A 22707-nucleotide genomic window follows, 5' to 3' on the forward strand; every position below is an offset into this window, starting at 1 on the left:
AGCATCATCAGTGCTACATCAGAACAGCAGGGTGAGTTCTGGCCCAGTTGTGATGCAGAGCCATGAGGTCTCCATGGGAAGGCAAAGCAAGCTGCGGGTCCTGAGCCATGGCTGTGCCCCACAGCAGCTGCTGGGAGGGCCCTGCAGTGACCACAGGGGCTGGGATGGTGCAGAGGCACAGTGCCAACAGCAGCACAAACAGTGCTGTACCCAGACTGGCAGGAGAACCTCAAGGATGGGCACCACAGGTATGGAAATGCAGCAAAACGAGCAGTCCCCACCACCTCATTGCCAGGTGCAGACATTAATCGCTTGGATGGAAGAGCAGAAGTCAGACAACATGATGCAGTAAGGTCAGCATTTCAAGGCAGGAGAAACAAAATCCCTCTTTCAACTTTTCTGGTTGAGGTGGGAAGAAAAAAAAAAAGAAAAGCAGCAAAAGAACATCTGAAAGGGATGAAGCACGCACTGTGTCCCAGCAGCACAAACACAGAACCAAAATAATGGCAGCTAACTGCTGGGACACCCAACACACCCAGAGGCACAGACCAGCCCGCACCTCCCGAACTCACTTCACGTCTGGGATGCTGTCAGTTTTCCATTACCAAGGAGAGCAGGGGTTTATAAAACAGCTGTTTCTGTGCAGACTCGACACCCAGCAGCATGTCCCAACACCTACCCGTCAGTCCCAGCTTATCGCTTCATCCACACACCCTGCAGTGGCTCTCTGTCAAACACCGGAGTGTTGACACATCCTGTTCTGCAGAATTATGCAAAATGGAAAGCCACAAAGGTTGGGCTGCACATGTTTCTGTGGATTAGCTGCTCTCCTCCTAGCCAGGAGCAGCACTGCGATTCCCTTACACGTGCATTAAGCAGAATACCAAACGAGAGGCAGCAACAGTTGAAAGCAGCACAGCAAACAGTTGCTGCTCTCGCCCTGCGACTGAGGGGACGCACAGAGCTTCTCCAATTGGAAATGCTCAGCTTGGAGTGAAAGAGCAAGCAACCCCATTTCATTCCTGGATAACAGAACAGCAGAAGGAGCAGAAGGCAGTGATGGGAGCTGCTCCTCCACTCTGCTCTAATTCACCGCTGCCAAACCCGGTTCAGAGCACCTCCCCAGGCCTCCACAGTGCTGCACTGGGACACAGCCTCACTCTTCCACTTCCCAGCACCCCTTTATACCTCTAACCCCAGATTTTCTTTTTAAAGAGAGGTTATTTGCTAGCAAGCAGATTTCCAAACATCATTACCTGATAGCGGAGTCTTCCCACGAAGGCTGTGGGGGAAGCTCTGTTCACCAGGGACAGCCCTGCTGGTCTGAGAAGGAGGAGAGACGCAAGGAAAAGCCCCCACCTGCAGCTCAGCCATGCACGGAGGGCTGCCTGCCCCACTGCAGGCACTGCTGGGGGTTTGGGCACGAGAGGGTGCCCTGATCTCCATCCTGCTTCCCAAAAAGCAGCCAGGTTTGAGGACTACCATCCACGTGCATGGTCAGCTCGTAAAGAGCGAACGCCCTGAAGAGCTGCTCTGCTCCCCGTCTGCCCAGACACGCAGCAGTGCACGCGCTCTGCATGGTGATGCCATGGGATCCCCGTGTGTCACAGCAGCTGTGAGGCTGCCTGAGGTCTGCAGACGGCAGCCCAACACCTGAGCCAAAACAAAGCAACACAGGAACTCCCCCCATGTCCCAGCAAACCCCCAGCAGGACCTGACCAAACCCCTCCCACAGCTCACGCTTCCCAACAGCAGCGCTGCTAAATGAGGTCTGAGCACCTCACTGTGCAAGCAGAGAAACTTTTCTCAAACAAAACATCCAGCACACACACAGATACAAACCTGAAGTCCCGCGTCTCTGATGTTCTCCACCAGCTGGTCATGCGACCCAAAACCTGCAGTTCAGTGTTTTTGAGACTCCCTGAAACTTCACAATCGAACGGCATTTTCCCCAGTTGCACAGCTCTCTTTTGCAACTGATTCAGAGGCTTAGATGTCAAAATCCCGAACAGGGCCCTGAAAAGCAAAATCAAACCCAACCAGCAAAAAAAAAAAAAAGCTCTAATTGCTCTTCACAATCAGCACCGAGGGCATGACAGATCCATCTTCACCAAGACTGGCACAGCCCAACCCTCCTTCCTACTTATCCCATTGAAATCACTTGTTCCAAAGCAATCCTTACTTTCTGCAGCTCTGTTACCCAACCTTCTTCATCTCCCAGGTGAGGCAGGTAATGCTATAATGGGGTGATAATAGCAGGGTGGCAAAGTCTTTGGCTACAGCAAATGAGAACAAGCCCAAATGCAGCAGCCACAGATGCAGAAATGAAGGAAAAGAGCTGCTTACCTTCAGAAGGCCTCAGGTAGGCAGAGATCTCCAGCAAGAGATGCCCTCACCTCCACCACCAACCCTTAAACGAGGGCTGGGCAGGGGTGGATCCTGGCTCCATCCCTTCCATCACTCAGTGCATTGCATGCACCTGAACTCCCCTGGGCTGGCCCTGCCTTCCCACCAGGTGCTCCATCACTGCTTCAGGCCATGACTGAGCATTGCCACTACAGCAGGAGGGCTCTGTCTCTCAGATAAAGCACAGACTGTTGAGTGATGCAACCACCACTCCGAGCAGCATTCCTGCAATGCACATATGGGCTGGAGATGTGCTCAGCCAGCACGGAGTCACACTGGGTGCAAGAGAATTTAATCAGGAGAAAGAGCAGCACATAAACACAGTGCCTACACAAGCAAAGGGCTGCGGAAAGAAAAAAGAAGACAGGTTGCAGACAGGCTGGCAGGGTTTGAAAGAGCTTTTGTATGAGCTGACAGTCTGCTCAGATGAACACAGATAACACATCAACGCTTGGACTTTTAAAGAGCTGCTGCTTGGGGAACAGCAAGAAGCAGAGCAGCAGTGCAAGAGGGCCCTGAAAATGAAAATGCTGCATGAGAAGTGACAGTGCTCCCAGCTGCAGTGCTTGGCAGGACACGGAGCCGGGGTCGTGGGTCCAAAGGATGCCGTGAACTCCCAGCAGCATCCAGGGCTCAGTCCATGCACTGCTGCCATACAAACACTGTCCCTAATGCTGTCTGTCTCTCAGCCACGCAAGGAGTGTATGAAAGGAACAACATGGGAGCTCTCCTCTCGCCCTGCAGCCCACGTTAGGCTCGCTGCCATCTTGCACCTTCCCAGACGTGGGAGATTGATGCAAAAATTAAAAAGCTCCTCTCTACAGACAGCTCTTTGCTGTTGGTTTTCACCCAGAAAGAAAGAAAAAAAAAAAGAGATACTCAGGAATATGACTATTATAGAGCTACCAAATTGCCACGGAGGTGGAAGAGCCACTGAGTTTTATCAGTGCTGCAATTCTCATCCTAACCACCCACGAGTCGTTGCCTCAAACGTCACCTTTCCCTCCTCGTAGAGCATCAGGCATAAACTCACTGCCAAACCCACCCCTGCAGCAACACAGCAGGCTTTGAACACTGCCAGGTCACAGCCACGGAACCACGGAGTCCTTCAGGATGCAGAAGCCATTTCTCAAGCCCACGGTGTCCATCACTGCATCCCTCAGTGCCACATTCCTGCAGCTCTGCAGCACTGCTGGGTGGCCCCGCCGCTCCCTGGGCAGCTGGTGCTGATGCCTGATCAGTGTTTGCAGCAGGAATTGCTCCTACCACCCAACCTGGCTGTGTTTCCCCACGGCTGCAAATTCTCCTCCAAAAGCAAACCCTCTGTGCAACAAAACCCCTCGGAGGACTCCAGGACAGAGCCATGCTCACACACTTCAATTTTTACCTGAATTTGGACTAGCAAAAGGACTGCCAGACAGCCCCAAAGGAGCACACACCATCCTGTGGTCCCATGGCAGTGCAGGGACAGCTCATGGCCTCATCCCATACAAACAAGTCAGCTCTAACCACACTAATCACAGCCATAAAACAACAGAACGACAACTCAAAACAACAGAAGAGAATCCCAACATGACCAAGAGTCCATTTTCCCACATCGTAATTTTTTGCCCACCACGTAAATCAGGGCAGAGACGGGTTGGTTGGATGACTCCATTTGCAGATTAACAAGTGGAAGACTCTGGGTCTAAAACCAGCTCTGCCACGTGTTTTTTTCATTACATCCCTCAATCTGAGCAGAGAGCTCTCCGTAAATTTAATTTGAGCTAATCACTTTCTTGCCAAAGGAGAAAAGCGAACCAAAGGTTTATATTCTAATGCTATTGCTCGCAAGGCCTGTAAATTTAATTTCTATCTGTGCTTTTGTCTAAACATTTTACAGCGTTAATTACAACAAGCGATGCAAATTAGTTTTCCAGCGTAATAAAAAACCTGTTGCGACGGGCAATGAGAGGCTGAGCCATAAACTCTTCGGGGCGCTGCAGCAGCGCGTGCTCTGACTCACAGGTTCAGATCAGAATCCTCACCCCCAAGGCAGAGCTCACAATTACATCGCAGCGCTCTGACGCACAGCGCCGCATTCTTTCCGAAGGAAGATCCTGCAGCAAAGCGAGGTTGAAGTGGCAGAACTGAGAGCTGAGGACCAAAAATGTCTGAGCGCTGCTGGGCTCCAGCCGAGCTGTTAGGACAGCTACCTGTGAGCACCGAAACGCTGAGCTCGGTGCAAATAAGCAATCTCTGTGTCCCAGTGATGGACATCCACCAAGCTGCACAGCCCCCATCTCCCCCTCCATGGGACAAGCTCAGCACTCGGTGGCCGTGTGGCTGCATGCTGCATCCCACCCTGACTGCTCACCAGGCTCTGGCCTCTACATGGGATTTGCAGGACGTCTGCTCCATCCTCCCTTGTGACCCAAAGGCAAGAGGAAGCTCAGCTGCCAACACGCTTACATGCCTGACATCCCATTGACACTGAAGGCTCATGGCTTCCAGCAAGGCACCAGTGACAAATGGGGGTAGAGCTTCCCCAAACCCAATGCAATCCTCCGGTCCCACGGAGCTCCTGCATTGAGGGTGCCCATCCACATCACATCAGGACCCAAAACCAAAAGAGAAGCTGAATTTGTAGCTAACAACAAAGAGTCCTGACCAGATTCTTCGGGTATTTAAAGAAATGACGAAGTGCAAGAAAGAGGAACGAGCCAACTTGGAGGAAAGACCTGAAGGGAAACCAACGTTCCAAAGTGAAGTGGAACAGAAAAGAGCAGAGTTTGGCTCTGTGCAGTTGCAGGGGCACTGTGAAGGGCTGAAGAAGGCTGGACACGAACCAAGAGATGCCTCCATCTCGTGGTTCTGGAAACATAAGTCTCATTTATTCTTCCTGGAAAAGTGATGGGAGAGAGATCTGGCAGGTTTGCACTATTAGAAGAGAATGGCACAACACAGTCGAGAAGGAATTTTCCATTCAGAATTAATTTGTTTTCATTAACACCCAATTCCGTTGCTCACCATTAGAAGAAAAGCTCTTTTGTTAAAACTTGTAGGGGCTGAAAAGGCCAATGAGGGGCTGAAAATGCTCCTCCCAGTAACAGTGGATTCGCTACATGAGATTTCCCACAGAAATAAGTAATATCAGGCTTCGTGTTCCTGGTATTTCCAAGGGTAGAAAGTAGGAAAGACACTTGGAAGCAGTTTGGTCTCTTTCCTCCACAAATATAGCCATGTTCTTTTGGCTTTGTGGCCCCGTGCATTTCATCTCCTGCTCTACACTCTGACCAAAGTGGTGAAGGCCAACTCTGGAGGGTTGGGCAGGAAGGTCTGAGAAACAAACAGAAGCTCAGCACAGGAATTCCAGACACCTCGGGGAAAGCTGCAGCCAGGCAGGGACACGTGGCCCCACCAAAAGGTTCCTTCTGTAACTGGGGACAGCAACCAGAATGAAAAATGATGAGCATCACCCCGCTGTGGTGCAGGAGCAAGGAATGAAGCAGAACGAAACTGCCCTGGAAATGAACAGAAGGAAGATTCTGTCCTTCCCTATAAGGAACACTCCAAAAAGTGAAGTAAAGCAGAAAAGCTGGGATAGCCCAAAGGATAAAGGAAAGAGAAGACGTCACTGATCAGGATGAGCCATTCTGCGCTGCAATCTATCTTCAGATTTGATGGAAAACTCCGTGAAACCCAGAATTAATTCCAAATATTTGCTCCTGATAAAGACATTTCAGCAAGCAGAGCATTCAGAGGGTAAGACTGTGCAGGACTGAAGAACAGGGCACTGTAATGCTGCAGAGAGCCCCACGCACGGCACGGCCACCAGCTCGGCCACCTCCAGGCGCCGTGAGGTTCACTGCTCTTATGGGAGAAACGAGCAAATGCAACGGACAGAGCTGCCACCGGTCCCTCTGTGCCCATCTCAGTCACGGCAACGCAGCAGGACCCCGATGGCTCTGCAGAGGGACGAGGTGCTGCTCCCCACAGCCATCCCACGACGCTTCGCCATCAGGACAGGATGCAGAAGGGGAGAGCTCTCCCCCCAGGAGTGCTGCTGAGCAAAGACAGCGACATATATGAAATATTTCCTGGAGCCGCCGTGGGGACACAAAGCTTTGCTGGAGAATGTTTCCACATCACCCACAGCTACACACATCAGCACAGCCTGGGTCAGGCTGGAGCCCAATGCAAGCAGGCACGGGGCTGAGCGCAGCGTGGGGAGGGGGCCTGGCCCACCCCCACCTGCCCTGCACGGCCCGAGCTGCTCTTTGTTAGCTTTTATTACTTATTTCTTTACTATGCTTAAAGTCGTATGCTGTTCCAAAGTTGCCCCGTTTCATGTCATTGTTTGTTGCTGTGTTTGAAAGTTGGCACATATTTGTTCAATTAAAGATTTATTTGCGCTATTTGTTGAATAAAGATTATTCTTGCTAAAAGCTAAATAAAGTTTCATAAAAACTCACACATCCCCATAAACAAAATACAATGTCCCTTCCAAAAAATGGTTGCACAAAACATTTCAAAATCACTCCGTTCATTATACAATAAATCCACACACAAAATAACAAGCCCTTGCCAGAATACATCATAAAACCTCATTACAACACTTTCAGACTCAGGCTTCAAAGCGGGGATACAAAAGCCTCCCTGAACCCCTGGCCTCGGCAGCTGCCAACTTAACAGCTCTGCAGGGCATCCCGAGAGCCCCCGCACCCATGGGTGAGGGCTGGGGGACAGATGGGGCACCGTGGGACCCCCACCTCCGCCCCGGGCACCGCGCAGCTGCACCACGGGGATGCTCTCCCAGGGACAGAGCATCAAATGAAAGCACTCCCAAACCACGGCAACAACAGAAGGCGAGCAGCGCTTCCAAAAGCATCATGAGGAGTCAGCACAATTGCCACGCGGGCCCCGAAAGCACAGCTCCAGTCCTCATTAAAGCAGCAGCCGCCAGATTGCAGCGGCCGCGATGCGCGCGGGGAGCAGCGCGTGGATGGTCAGGTTGATGGCTGGGTTTTGGTAAACCATTAAGAGAAGAAAAAAAAAAAAAAGGAAAAAGAGTATTTTAAATGGTGTGATGGGTTTGAGGGCAAAAAGCTGGGTTGTGATGCAGCGAGGGAAGCCCAGCCGTGCAGAAGTACTGTCTGTGCCCTTCCGGACATCCTGTAGTGCCTCCTGCAGAGCAAAGCGAGGCACCCACCTGGGGCAGCACGCAGCCCCGCATAGGGCATCCCTACCCACTGCATGGGCAGCAACGGGGGTATTTCCCACCCTGATGCCCCAAGCGCCCCGATCTTGGCACCCAGACTAAGCACTGTTCAACCCAAAGCTGGATGGTGAGGAGGGGTTTTCCTGGTTTAGTGCCATAAGGGCACAGCGCTTCCGCAAAAGGCGAGCACCGTGCAGGAGCCGTACAGATGCACTTCTCTGTGCACCTCTGAGCAACAGCTGTCCACATGCATTCCAGTACCTGCTCCAGAGGAGCAGAGGGAAGCCTTCAGCAACCAGCAGGCTGGGATGGAAGGTGGGCTGGAGCATGGCAGCCGAGGGCAGCGCTGCTGTGTGCCACGGCTGAGCAGGGGAAATGCAACACCACCAGGAAAACCCTGCTGGGAAGCATGGGGCTGTGGGATGGCTTTCCAAGAAACGGGGAAGCTGACGTTTGGGCCGTGCTGCCCAAACATCAAAGCGGAATCTAAAGAAAAAGCCAAGCCCAGGATGCAGGGATGCCCTTTTGCAAACGCAGGCGCACGCACCCCACACCACCAGCACGAGTCCCTGTGCTGACCAAGGGCTGCTCCCAGGGGACAAACACGGCCAGGTGACAGAGAACAGAGCCCGCTCACTCACATCAGGGAGCAGAGATTTGCCCTCCAGATTTGCCATTTCATGCACTGAGCACAGCAAGTGGGATGAACTCATCGTGGTTTCCCAACCCCAGCTCTGCAAGCTACTGGCAATGCAAATTATAAGTGGTTATGCAAATAAAACCGGACCCAGGCAAGAGAAACACGCCGGCTCCCATCTGCATCCCAGCACGGATCTCAATGAACTTTAAAATGCTTATTGTCACCACAATGGGCAATATTATATTCGAGTTTGGATCTGTTCCTTCAGAGCATTAGCTCCCATTTGTAGATATTTTTAGATTTTCCTATCCCACTCCTCATTATGAAACGCTGAGCTGCAGATTGATTTATTTCTTAAAAGCAAGTTGCTGTTTTCCCAATAACAGATTTAACAAATTTGTTCCACCTGTTCAGTTATGCTTCCAATGTCTTTTTTGTGGTTTCATTGAAGTTTTTTTTTAATCCAAACCTCAAAGCCTCCAAACTCGGCATTAAAAGACGAGCTCAGCATCACCACCACCACTCGCAACTCAAACGCTGCTCCAAATTACTGCAAGCTTTCATTTGTAAGTCGACACAGACAGCGAGATTATGAAGCTGAGTGGCTGCAGGCACCAACACGTGCCCTGCTCAGGACGTTCTCCTACCATAATGCCCACCTCTGCTGCACTGCTCCACATCACCCCGCCTAACCCCAGCACTGCCAGCAGCGGATTTCAGTGCATTCAGTCCTCCATGTGATAACCAGACCCAACTGGATGCTCATTAACTGTCACGTTTGATAAACAACCCCCCCACCCTCCAAATAATTAATGTTAATGAAGAATTCTAACGTGGAGTATTCTCTGCTTTCAGATATTGCCGCAGGGAAGAGCTTCAGGTAGGCACAAAGCAACCACAAGTGGCACAAAATTAGAAGGGGATTTGAACCCTCAATTGCTCAACACAGGACCCGCTCTGGCAGCAGATGGGCAGCAGCACGTTTCCTGTGCCAGCTGCATGGCTCCGTCCTGCAGAACACCTCCAGAACCAGCACAGAGGGAAGATGCTCAGCATCATCGGAGCAGCTTTAATTGCCATCAGCAGCTCTGCTTGGAGGGACGAGTACCATGCAAGTGCAGATCCCACCTACAGGGCTGTGCTTCCAGGAGTCATCAGCCCAGGTAGAAGCCAGAGGTGGTGTGGACCAGCCCAGCAGTGCATGGGATCTGTGCAGGGCACAGCAGCCACCAGGCTTGGGTGTGAGTCAATGCACCCTGAGTTTACACCTCAGATTCCTCCCCAGGTGCCTACAGGATGCGTCTCTGCTCCCAAATCACCACAACGGCGTTGGCTGGTTTGATCCTAAGTTGCTGGTTTGGGCCAATTCAGTCACTAGAGGACTAAAAACAGAGCTCTGTTATTTGATAAGAGCATAGCAGTTCATCAAGCAGTTATGGAATAGCCCATCCACGCGTAGCACTAATTCAGAAAGGGCCACGTAAAAATGACCACAGAAGCCCAAGTTTAGATCATAGAAGGAGGAGGGAGGAAGAAAGAAAATCAATATCCCTGCATAGTTTAAGCACTAACAGAATCATTCATAAGACTTCAGAAGTCATTTGCCAGCAAGTATTCTGCTCTTGTTCCTTCTTAGCGTGGAACTGGGAAACAGCAAATAATCACTGAAGGACCCTCACAGCACGCAGCACACACAGCAACAGGCCTCCAAGCAGCCAGCAGGAAGACTGAAAGCAATCAGCTCTAGGCATCTGACTTTTACCTACTGTAACACCTGAGGCTCTGAATGAGTGCAGCAATGCTCCAGAGACAAACCCAGGAGCACTGTGCTCCCCCAACACCAACCACTGCTCCCACTAAGCCCATGCAGGGGCTGTGAATCCAGCTGGATGCTGAGCATCGTTGCACCAGAGTCTGGGAGAATCCAGGCAGTGCAAGAGGGACGGCGTAGAGGAGATGCTGCAGACACACAACGCGCACTTGCTTTCATCCCACGGTGAAAGGAGGAGATGCTCGTCCTGCTGTCGGTGCTGGCTGACAGCCACACAGCTCTGGCTGTCCTCAGGAGGATGCTGGAAGGTGCTCTGCTGCCCGATGTGCCATGTTGAGCTCCTCACCCAGCTGTGCTGGCCTCCTGCAGAGGCAGCAGTCTGCACTAACTGCATGAACAGGCATCTCTCCCTTTGCACAGACAACAGCCCTGCAGAGCACAAGTCCTTGTGCAGCTGAACTGCTCTCTGCCCAAGCCAACCAGCTGCCTGTTATCTCTGAGGCAGTACGATGTATGTAGAACTACCAGTGAGCGCCACTACAGAGCATCCACCCATCCTGCAGCTCACCTCTGGAAGGCCTCAGATAGGCAGGGATCTCCAGCAAGAGATGCCCTCACCTCCACCACCAACCCTTAAATGAGGGCTGGGCAGGGGTGGATCCTGGCTCCATCCCTTCCATCACTCAGTGCATTGCATGCACCTGAGCTCCCCTGGGCTGGCCCTGCCTTCCCCCCAGGTGCTCCATCACTGCTTCAAGCCATGACTGAGCATTTCTGCTACATCCCTGCATTCTTCTCACTGGGCCTTCCCTAAAGTACAGCAATAACTCAGTCTGGGGAATGCAGCGCATACTTCTTGTGAAGATGTCACATCCAAACACTGAATGCTAACAGCACCATTTGTGCCCCAGCTAGAAGAAAGGCATGTATGCAAGGTAACATCCCCCACTGCAAAGCACTTGTGCCTATAATCACAACTGGAGAACCAAGCTTCTTAGGGTCCTCTCTGTACAAAAATCCTCCAAGTCCATCCTTAGAAACATGTGCTGCTGCACATGACAGTGCTACCCAGCACCCTAGGTGTACTTTGGACCAACTTCAATGCCAGCAGATCTCTCTATCACAAAGATAATACTGAAAAAGGGAAGAGCTGGATCAGAATTAGTGCTGCTGCTTCGTAGACTGAAAGATTAACGCTGACTTTGCATGGGATGGTGCCCCCATTTCTCACAAAGGCAGTTCTGCTTCATTCCGCAAGCAAGCTTTGCTTTTTTTTTCCTTCCATATGAACCATCTAAGCACACTTGGCCTCATTTTAATTAACAACTAAGTGCCAAGGAGTCAAACAAAGAGCAAAGTAATTTGTTATCTCCAGGCATCTGCTCACAAAACCTGCAATGTTTTCTGCTGCTGTTGTTCTTGGGATTTGGGGTTTTGGAGAAAGCACAGCTAATGATAACAAGATTGCTAGGTAAGTATGTCAACCTCTCCCTTCAGTCGTAGCCCTGGGGCGTCATTTCTGTTCACAGCATAAAAATCTGCGCTATTTGCCAGATTTGATGGAGCAGAGGGATCCAACAGGAGATACCCGGCTCTTGTAGCTCTTGTAGGCCAAGAGCAGGAGTGTTTAACCATTGAGCGCCCGGCTCGCGAGAGTCAATGGGAGGCGGCGCGGCAACTGGGCTGAGAGCTGAGCGACCACACACCTCCCTGAGCAGCCCCAGCAACCACCACTAACTACTGAACTCAGCACCTCAAGCACTACCCTCTGCTTGCTGAAGGGCAGCCTGGCAGGCGAGGGAGGAAAGAGTTGACAGCTCTTTGCTGCACCGAGCGTAATTCTCCTTGGCAAATTCAGCCTGTTGTGAGAAATGTGCACCAGACACTTGGATCAGCAGAGCAGAGCCTGCAGGAGCAACGCTTTGTATTTAACACTTGAAGACCTCAACTTCCGAGATCCCATCCCACCGCTCCATACCGGCAAACGCACGAAGGCAGCACATATGGAACTGACTAAGGCTCTTGATGCAGTGCCTATAAATTGTCCAAGCTCCGCAGCCGCACATCAGAGTGCTAACAAGGACTGTGCAGTACACATTTGTTTGAAGTCGGAGCCTGCTTTTATTACAGGCGTGCTGCTTTCGGCTTCAGAGCCGCTCGTGGGCTGCTGCTCCCTGCTACGTGACTCTGACAGCGGCTGCAGCATTTGGAGATAGCGTGAGGCTGAGGGAGCACAGCACGGCACCCTGCTACGGGCACCTGACGTGGGGGCATCTGGCAGCCTGCTTTGGGGTGCTCAGCAGCCAGCCTTAGCGCACGAGGCACCTGATTTTGGAGCACCCTGCACAGGTGTAAGGTGTGGTGCTGGTGCAGATGCTGATGGGTGAAGGATGGGGCAGAGCTGCTCCACACCTGACAAACCTGGCGCTCAGACGTGCCCTGAGCTCACCAGGAGCCCACGCAGCACTGCCCAGGAGTCCGTGTTTCCCACTGCCTGGCTGCCCCACCAGACCTAAAGCCAAGTGTGGATGAGCAGGATTGGTGCTGAGTCCCCAAGGCCTTCACTGCCCAGCTGCCAAAGGCTGCACAGGGCATCATCTCTGCTTTCAACACCTCCTAAATGCACTTGCTGCATTGTCAATATACCTTAAGTAAGCTGTAATCAAACTGTCAGAAGGCCGGTACCTCTGGCAGCATCATGCAAAGCCTCTTGGCTATCAGCATGGATAGTTTGGTTCAGATTTTTATTTTGGTTTGGGGAATTATCATTATTTTTTTTATTTTATATTTTTTGTTTCTGCTTATTCTGCCTTTGCTTCTCCTCCTCCTTTTCAACTGAGATATCACAGCAGTCACTACAACATGATGCAATCTGTCTGCAAGAACGGGCTCAGACTTCAGCAGCACCCATCACAATGACAGACTGCTGCAACACTGCAGTGCTTCCCTGCACACCCATGCTGACTCCTAGCAGCTCTGGTAGCACCTGGGGGCCCAGAAATGCATCGTGTGCCCCAACCAGCTCCTGCCCACTGCACCCTTCCTTCCAGCTGCAAGTGAGTACAGCTGTCACCCACTTGCAGCACAGGACAGCACTCCATCATGCCAGGCAGAACTCATTTCTGTGGCTGCTTCTCCACAGTTTCTGCATTCAGATGCTGCCTTTGATAATACAGCACCTGAGAGGTAATTCTGCTTAGCTCTGCATTGCTCCTTTGCACCCAACCAGCTCACCTTTCATTTTAGTAGTGAATACAGTGATTTTCCTTTGTAAAAATTGAGTCAGCACTCAGAGCATAGAAAACAAATGCTACTGAAAGAGCAGAGAAACGGCCCCATGGCTGCCTATGTGCTCTGCTGTGTCACAAGGAAGTCACCATCAGCCACATGTGCTGCTGCTGGGACTGGTCCCAGTGCAGGGAGTTGTGCACAACTTCCAGCAGGAGCAGAGAGAGCAGAGCCACAGGAGAACAGAACTGCAACCAGTGCAAACTCAGAACAAAACAACGTAGGTTTGTGACCCAAAGATGACCAACCAGCCATGATGGAGTGTAATGCTATAATGAGATAGAAAGTACAGCAATAACAGCAGGGTGGCACAATCCCAGGCTCCAGCTAATGAGAACAAAACAAATGCAGCAGCCATGGACACAGAAACAAAGGAGGAAAAGCTGCTTAACTTTGGAAGGCCTCAGGTAGGCAGGGATCTCCAGCAAGATACCCTTACATCCACTGCTAACCCTTAAATGAGGGCTGGGCAGGGGTGGATCCTGGCTCCATCCCTTCCATCACTCAGTGCATTGCATGCACCTGAGCTCCCCTGGGCTGGCCCTGCCTTCCCACCAGGTGCTCCATCACTGCTTCAGGCATTTCTGCTACACGTGGTACTGATAAGGAGGCACAGCACTCACTGACAGATGAGGACTGACACCTTTATGCTCCATCTGTTGTCTGCAGACAAGAAAGGCTCCTCTACACCTCCAACCCAACTGCCATGGCAGCAGAGCACAGTCTCGATGTCCCCCCATGGCCATTGCTCAGTGGCAGCACTGGATTGAGTTCATTACCACTAAAAAGGCACTAACAGCTGCACTTAGAAACTGTTCTCCTTGTGTGTTACCACCGTGCTGCCTTCACACAGCACACCAATGGCAAACCTGCAATTCACATTCCAATCTCGTTTTTCTGCCTTTGTGGGAAGGAATGAGAGTTAAGGCTTTCCAGACAGAAACAACCCTTCCTAATTCTGGTAACCTCAAGTTCCCAAACCCTCCTCTCCAAGCGGAAGGAGGCAATGAGTCAAATGCACTGACAGCCAGAATCCTAAAACAGCAGTAAAAATATATCTTTATAAACATGAACTGCGTATTCATCTCAGTGTCACAGAGAGCCAGAGCAGCATTAGCTCAAGGAATCGGCTGTAAAGGATTTACCCTGTTCTCCCATCCCACGGGAAACCGAGGAAACCCCAAAGCTGATGTGTGAGGTGGAAGTAAACTGCTCCACTACGGCTCCCTGGGTCAGAAGCACAGAATACCCGAGCTGGAAGGGACCCACCAGCAGCACCTGTGCTGGGTTAACAGCCCTGAGCTCAGCCCTGGCACTCCCAGGGCTTTCTTTGTGCAATCCCCAGCACTGTACCCCAAAACCAAGGGCTGAGCAGGCAGGGATGCCCCACTGGGCCTTTCCCTGATCTCTGGAGGTGTGTTTGACTCTGAGCCACGGCTTAAGCAACAACCCTACTGTCTCCGTCCCTTGTTATGTGCCTCCGGAGAGATTTAAGGCACAGAGGTGAATGAATGGCAAAGCTGGGATGAATGGGCACCAAACAAAGGCTGCAGCAGGGATGGATGGGGACCAGCACCCATTGCCTGGGGCACGTTTGGCATTTAATGCTGCTTGATGATGGGCTGAGGCTTTGGGAGCTACTGGCACAGTACATCTGTTGGGAATTGGTAAGAGCAGCAGAAAGAAGTTGCAAGCTGACATTTGCTATCACTTTTGTGGCTTGGTCTATCATCATCTTTGCCTGAATTTAACCCAAATCAAGGCCAGGTCTCCTGCACCCTTGCCACACCACAGAGCACCTGGTACCGGCCACTGCTAAGCACCAAAGTGCTGCAAAGCTGCACTGCTGCAGAGCCACACACATCACAGCATGCAGTGCCCAGCGCAGCAATTAAAGACAGGCATTAAAGCCCTGCAAGGCACCACTGCACCCCACAAAGCCATCAGCACCATGCAGTGCCTGCAGTACCACACAACACAACTCCCGTGGTGACATCACACCAAGCAATGCCTGTTGGTGCCAGTGCCACTGCAAAGCCATCGACACCGTGCAACGCACCCTGCTGCAAAGCCATGCACACAACGTCAGCATGCAATGCCACGCAACGCCATTCAGCACACCCTGCTGCAAAGCCACACCATGCAACACAACACTGCTCTGTGCAATGCCCACCGCTGCACGGCTACGCAGCACTGCGCCTCCTGCACACGGGGCTCCTCACACTGAGCTCTTCTGCCCAAGCAAAAGGCGTGGGGGGCACAGAGCATGGCTTTGCACGGAACCCTCTCTGCTACAAAAGGCAGGAGGTGCTGCACAGGGCCGCATCCCTCGCAGACCCACACATCGCTTCCAGGTGCTGCTCCGTGCCTCCCCATAGCATGAGCCACTGCTGAGGAAGTGCAGAGCAAGCACAGGAGGAGGAGCTGCAGTCGAGGTGCAGCCTGAGCCAGGGATGCTGGCACTTGCCATTTGGAACGCATTAGAGCACTGGCATTTCATCAATACAATCTTGCATATTTAGTACTTTGCACTTACAACAGAATTTTATTTGGCCTTATGGAAAGAGCTCATTTTAATATGCACACATCTGCAAGTAATTATTTGTTATAGTAGCATTCAGGCCCAACTGGCATCAGCACCATCAGCACACAAAAACAGTTCATTTCCCCAAGAGTTTAACAAGAAAGCACTTACAACTGCAGCATGTAAAGTCTAGGCAGGAGCTTTATTTTCCTAACCTATAAAGACAGTTAACTATTTTAAAATTACATCCAAATCTCGCTGCAATTTGTATTTGTGCACAATGAGCTCTGACAGATCCCAGTGCTGAGATGCACTCAGCACTGACGCGCTGCACAGAGCCCATTTAGTGCTTTGCACTCACACACAGGTCACCTTCTGCAGCCAGAAACCTCCAGAAATGACATCCTCTTAAAGTGTTGAAAGACATTAAAACACCAAGTCATTAACATATAATAAGGCAGGATTGGGAGCTTCGCATGCTCTGAACTTTGCAGGGTTTGGCTTCGAGTCAAGAAAAATATATGGGATTAGTATGAGAGCAAAATTAGGATGGCGTGCAGCTTAATTAGCACTACAAGATACTGCATGCGTACGGAGGAGCAGAGATGATTTATAGTACTGTGCAGTGAGAAAAATCACATTAAGAGGTTAAAATCCCATTGGGCTGATGGAGCACTTGGTGCTGTGACCCCCGTGCTCGCTTGCTTTCCATGCCCCCCTGGTGCAAGGGCCAATGGGCAACTCACTCAAAGCAAAGCCCTCCGTGCAACCCACTGGCATGGGGGGAGATTGGGGCACAGGAAAAGCCCTCTCAGATCCCCAGCCCACCCCACCATGCCCATCCCCACATCCCTCAGTGCCACATCCCCACAGTTCTGGGACACCCTGGGGCACGGTGACCCCACTGCTCCCTGTGCAGCCACACATCGCCGCTCTTTCTGAGAAGAAACTGAGTTCCTGGGTTCCCACCTGAGATGGAACCAAAGCAGCACCACTGATCCCTACAGATGAACTGGGTTATCCCTGCCCCCTGCAGCCCTCCTCCAACGCTGTGCACTATCTGCTCTTTAAAGAAACGCAGCGCATGGATTGGTGCCGGATTTCACACAGAATATCCCCAGGCTTAGGAGCACAAATGTGTTTCCCATTTGATATCTCTCTCTGAGCCCTGCAGGCATACTGCACCCAAAGACCAACACAGCCTCAGCAATGCTGAACACCGTACAGCAGAGCCTCAGTTTGGATGACAAAGCACAGCACGAAGGATGCACACCATGGAGATGCAGGACACGTCCCGTGGCCATGGCTCAGCTCTCTGTGCACCCATCACACTGTGGGGCTGGGGTGCATCAGAGGAGGAGTTTTTTTGTTTTTGGGGGATGCTTCGGGGGCAGTTTAATGGCAGTTGGGTCATCAGCTGCAGCCAACCATCAGCTTGAGGAATAAACCCTTCTGTGTACAGGCTCCGTACTTTGAGGGCACTCATAGGCCCTGTGGCTCTGCAAGGAGGGGCCAAATACGCTTGAGCTGTGTGCTGAACTCAACCCTGTGTGCTCCCTGTGCTTACAGCAGCACTCACTGCTCACAGGCACCATCCTGGCCTCACACTGCCCACACCTGGTTTGCTGATCCTCAGCCACCAGCAGCAGCACAGCACTGCTCGCCCCAAACCGATGGCGTTAGTGAGAGAAGCAGATTGCAGGGCAGGCAGCGTGCAGAGATGGTGCTGCACCCCCTGACCCCCATCCTCAGCCACTGCGAGGTGCTGGGAGGCACAGCACCAACTCAGGGCTGCACCGAGCACAGGAGCAAACCCAAAACCTCATTTGAGCTCCTAACAAGGAGTGGGCTGGGGCCTGCTGCCCGCTAGGAGCAATGCTCACAGCAGGCGTTTCCCACTGTTAAGGCAGCCCTCCCACCTGCTGAGCCCAGCTGAGGATGCTCACATCCATCAGAGGAGCTCCAGCCCCATCACCCCACCGGGCTGCGCCCCCCCCCCCACTGCAGCCATCCTGCAGTCAGAGCATCATTTATTTTGGATGCTCAGCGCCGTGAGGCCACTGCAAAACTCAAGCAGCACAGCAGTAACTGTCTGACTTTCTGTGGGTTAGACACAAACTGCTCCAATCCCCTCTGCCCGCTCTGTGCCACGGTGCCAGCACCCAGGGGAGCACCCACTGCTAAGGGCTGCACTGCCAGGGCTGCATCCGTCCCACGCGCTGCTCCCCAGCACCACCAACCGCCCCAACCCAGCCAATTAACGCGGCGTTAACAAACTTTTAACCCAGAGGCCAAACTGCTGACGCAACACCCCGCAGCTTCTGGGACAAAGATGTGAAGCACAATGCCTCAACCTCTGCCATGAAAAATTGCCCTTGTATCCTAAATTAGTTACATATTTGAATACCCTGTAAGATAGGGAAGCAGAGCGCTATCGGGCTGCCAAATCTCGCTCCTGTCATGAGGTCATTGCTGGCACAGAGCCCAGCGCGGCTCCTGCCAAAATCCCAGCGCTGACCATCGCAGCCGCCCTCCTCCTCCTCCATGGGTCAGCGAGGAGAAAATAAAACAAAGGGGTCAGCGAGGGGAAGGGCTTCCCATAGCCTGCGTCACCGCTCCGATACAGCACAGCGACCCGGGGGGGGTCCCAGGCTGCAGCCCTGCAGTGTCACCATCGCAGCCCTGAGCCGCGCCGGGTGCTGGGAGCTGATGCCTCGGGACACATCTGTGTGCAGGAGCCGCGGGGAGCACATGGAGGAGTTTTACACCGTCATTAACTCCTCAAGGCAGGCTGTTTGCAAACACCTTGTTTCGCTGCGGCCATCCGGAAATGGATGGATTAATGAAACGCTGCAGCATTGAGGGTTGGGTGGTTGTTTTTTTTTTGGTGTTTTTTTTTTTTTTTTTTTCTTCCAGTGAAGGCAGTGAGAAAGAGCAGAGAAATGCTCCAAATAAGACGAGCTGCATGCTGTCAGAGCGCCGTGCGGTGCCAGCAGCTCCCTGCCCATCGTGCCAAGCCTGCTGCTCATGGGAACAGGGAACTTTCTCTCGTAACCAAACGCTGCAGCACGGCCAGAAAGCCCTCACTGGACACACAGCAAACCAAGGACCGACTCGCAGACCCTTCTCCGGAGCACGGCGGCTATGCAGAGCGGCGCTCAGGTCTCAGCACAAACTCAGCTTATCTCAGGCTGTAACTTACTCACGCCTCAGCTGTGCCGTGACCCAGCGCTCTGCAACCCGAACACATTTCACGTGACAACACGCAGCCGGAGCTCCGGCCATGTGCAGCCACGGGGCAATCCCAAACTCAACCACAACACCGAGCAGCTCTCTCCCTTCGCTCTGACACCGCTTAAACACGCACTGCGGGGAGATGCCCGCATTATCCGGCTTCCCCCCATCCAGTTTCCGCTTACGCTTCCTTATCAGAAGTCACGGAACCCAAACGGCGCCGGGAGCGGCACGCAGAGGCCGAGGCTCCAAACCCACGGGTTTTTCCCCAGCCGTTCCCGCGCGGTCCCCCCGCACCGACGGCCCTCGGCACGCGCGGGGCTCCGCCCGCAGCCGCTCCGACTTCGAGGCCCTTCGGTGCCAGCGGCAAAACGGGGCGGGGAGATTCCCTGCGGCCAACTGCGCCGCGGGAAAAGCGAACGCCGCAAGCAGCGCGGGCACAGAGGACGGGCGCTGCGGGCTCCCCTCGCGTGCGTCGCAGCGGTGCTGTCGCAGCGGTGCTTCCGCCGCACGGATCGCGCAGCTCCGTCCGCAGCGCCGCACGTCGGGCCGTGCCGCCCGCAGCAGGTGTAGCGTAACGCGGCGCGTCCCCGGCCGTCGGGGGGCCCCGCGGACGGCCGAGCGGAGCGGGGACGACCGCCAACGGAGCCCGGGGACGGCGCGAGCTCCAAAGCGGCGCTCCGGCTCCCCCCGCCCGGCCCGCACCCACCTGCTGCCGCCGGTCGCCGCTCTCCGCGGGGCGTTGCGGGCGGACGGCGGGCGGAGCTCCGGGAGCGGCGGCCGCCGCCGTTCCGTCGCGTCTCGGCGGGGCCGCGGGTTGAGGGCCGCGGTCGCGGCGGAGCTCGGAGCGCAGCTCCAGGTAGCAGCCGAGGGTGAGGACGTGCAGAGCCAGAGAGAGGGCGAAGAAGCCGAGGAAGAGGCGCCAGCTCCCGGCGCCGGCACAGGAGCAGCCGCCGCGGGCCGCCTCCCCCCTGCGCTCCGCACCCATGGCCGCGGGACGGAGCGGCGGCGGCTCCGCTACTGCTCCATGCTCGGCCGAGGAGCGACGGGGCGCCGGGGGCAGAGCGGCCGGGGCCGCCCCACCGCCACGCCAGGGGGCGGGGAACGGAGCGGGGCGGGGAATGGGCGGGGGGCGGGGATGGGAGGTATGGGTTGAGAGAGGAGCGGGGAGGGAAGGGGAGATGGGAAATGGGAAAGGGAAAATGGAAATGGGATGGGGAAGGGGAAATGGGGAAGGGAGAAAGGTAGGGGAGGGAAAGGGAAATGGGGAAAGGGAAGGGGAAATGGGGAAGGGATAAAGGTAGGGGAAGGGGAAGTGGTTGGGATAGGGATGGGAAAGGGAAAATGAGAAAAAAGGTAGGAAAAGAGGAAAGGGAAAATGAAAGGGAGATGGAGGGCAATGGGAAAGGGAAGAGAAATGGGAAGAAGAAAGAGATGGGAAAAAGGAAGGAGATGTGGAAGGGAAAATGGAAAGGGAAAGGGAAGGAAAATAGTGAGAGAAAAAGGAAGAGAAGGGAAATGGGAAGGGAAGAGAGAAGGGAAGAAATGGAAGGAAGTAGTGGAATGGGATGGTATAGTGTAGAATGGAATGGAATGTTAAATAACGGGTGGGAATGGAACAGAATAGAGTGGGATGGAAGGGAATAGCAGAGTTCATTCGGAAGGGACCAACTGGGATTACCGAAAAGCAATTCAGGGCTTCATCCCTGGGGGCTTTATCCAAATGCCTCTTGAGCACTGACAGCAAAAGGACACGAGGCAGAGGCGTGGGGTTTGGGAGGGGGGGCTTTGAGAAAGCAGACCTGAGTGGGAGGTGCAGGGGGGGTCGGTGTGGCTGGGAACACAGGGCTGGGGGAGCTGCCAGCTGCTCACAGGGATTAACACAAGGGCACATCTGCAGAACATCCCAGGGCAGAGGCAAGATAGAAAGAATAGCATGAGATCAGCTCGGTCATCTCGGAGACAATGAGGAACACGCACAGAAAGTATAAATCAGGGCCCTTCCTGATGGAGAAGAACAGCATGGGGGTGTGGGGATGGAGCTGCAGGGAGCAGGCAGTGGGAGCGACAGGGAAGGGATGGGGCACAGAGGTGTCTGCAACAGCAAGGGACAAGGGGAGGCATGGAGGTGTCACCGTGTGTGACATGGCAGGGACAGCAGGTGGAGGGGCCCTCTGGGCAAGGAGCTGAAGCAGACAGAAGCTTTGGGGCGATTCTAATGAGAAACGCTCAAAACTGGTGTTTCAGGAACTGCTAACATCAGCAATGGGTGAGATGAGAAAAAGGAACTAAAGCACGTCCCTCAGTGCCACCTCCCCACGGTTCTGGGACACCTCTGGGCCGCTGACCCCACCGCTCCATGGGCAGCACTGCTGTGTTGGAGAAGCAATCTCTCCTAATGCCCAACCTGAAAAGAAAGCAGGGGGAGAAGTGGCACCGTGAGCCCTTTTACCGACGGCAGTGTTTTGTTGGCATCCTTCGGGGATGTCTCTGGGAATCGATGGCATAAAGCATTAGCTGTGCTCTTAGCAGATCGGAGAGGTGCCCAAAGCAAAACAGGGTGCCAGCAGAAATCTGCTGTGACACCGAATGGGACAACCCTGAGTCCCCAAGGCACGGGGGGGGGGGGGAGAAGGGGAGGGGATGGTGCAGGGACCCCCAGCGCAGCAGCAGCAGGGGGCTGCCCCCCACAGAGCAGGGCAGGGGGACGTGAGGCTCTGAGAATGCCTTGCAAGCACTGGGATGGAGCATGGGGAGCACGGGGGGTCTCCAGCACTCTGTATTTCATGGGCTGGGGCCATAAAGAACACAGTTTGTGCTGCCTTTGGGGAGCAGGATGAACCAGATGACCTCTTTGTACTCTTTCCTAGACTTATTTTTCTGCAATAGGGATTATTATTATTATTTTGCCTTTAAGTTCTGTGCCATGGTCATGGAATTATATGTGAGTCTCTGTTTTCATTTAAGAGAGAAATGTTTCCCTAATATTTGTATAGAAAAACTGGAAGCATTAACCAGCACCAACCCTGACAGCTCCAGAGCAAAAAGCAAATAAAAGCCAACGGACTCTCAGTACACAACACTGCCATTATTTTAGGGACATCTGTAATTATTTGCACACTCAGGGTTGGTCCTGTTTTTCAAGATGGAGATCCACATTATTTACAAGCAGCGACTTCCTCAGGCAGGCTGCAACCTGGCCCTGATTTCAAGGGTAATTCAAGTTCCTTTCGGGGTGAATTTTAGAGGTTAAGCGATTCCCTCAATACTTTGTGCTTTCAGGGCCTGCGTGGGGGTCTCCATCCATCCGTGAACCATCCAGAAGAGCTGAGTTGGCCGCCTCTGCTGGGATCTGACTGGGACGCACGTCACACCCTCACAATGAAGCACTGAGGAGCTCTTCCTACAAAATCCCACCGGTTAATGAGAAATCCCATCCGAGCAAGTAGTGAATGTGCCACCCCAGACCTGAGAGCGGCCCTCACGCATGGACCGCACGGCTTTGCAGGGAGCAGTTCTGAACCAGAAAGCAGCATTGCTGCGCAAGGAGGAGGTTCCCCCTGCCTGGATTTTGCCTCTATCTGCAGGAATCCATCGGGCCCAGCTGCCCCTGCTTTTGTTTCCCTCTGAACAACAGGGAGAAA

The 22707-nt window shown here is 53.3% G+C and overlaps 1 protein-coding gene across 1 annotated transcript in view; it reads right to left on the reverse strand.

Moving 5' to 3' along the window:
• The window catches only part of EDA (ectodysplasin A), a gene marked incomplete at both ends in the record, with an annotated part of 53321 nt that extends 33270 nt beyond the window's left edge, over window positions 1-20051 (reverse strand). The window contains one exon of the mRNA XM_079541705.1: window positions 19773-20051. Within this exon, the coding sequence (XP_079397831.1) occupies window positions 19773-20051 (279 nt within the window). The remainder of the gene's footprint in view (window positions 1-19772) is intronic.
• Window positions 20052-22707: the final 2656 nt, after the last annotated feature.

This window comes from Tetrao urogallus (genome assembly GCF_951394365.1).
Source record: "Tetrao urogallus genome assembly, chromosome: 13".
Classification (NCBI taxonomy): Eukaryota; Metazoa; Chordata; class Aves; order Galliformes; family Phasianidae; genus Tetrao; species Tetrao urogallus.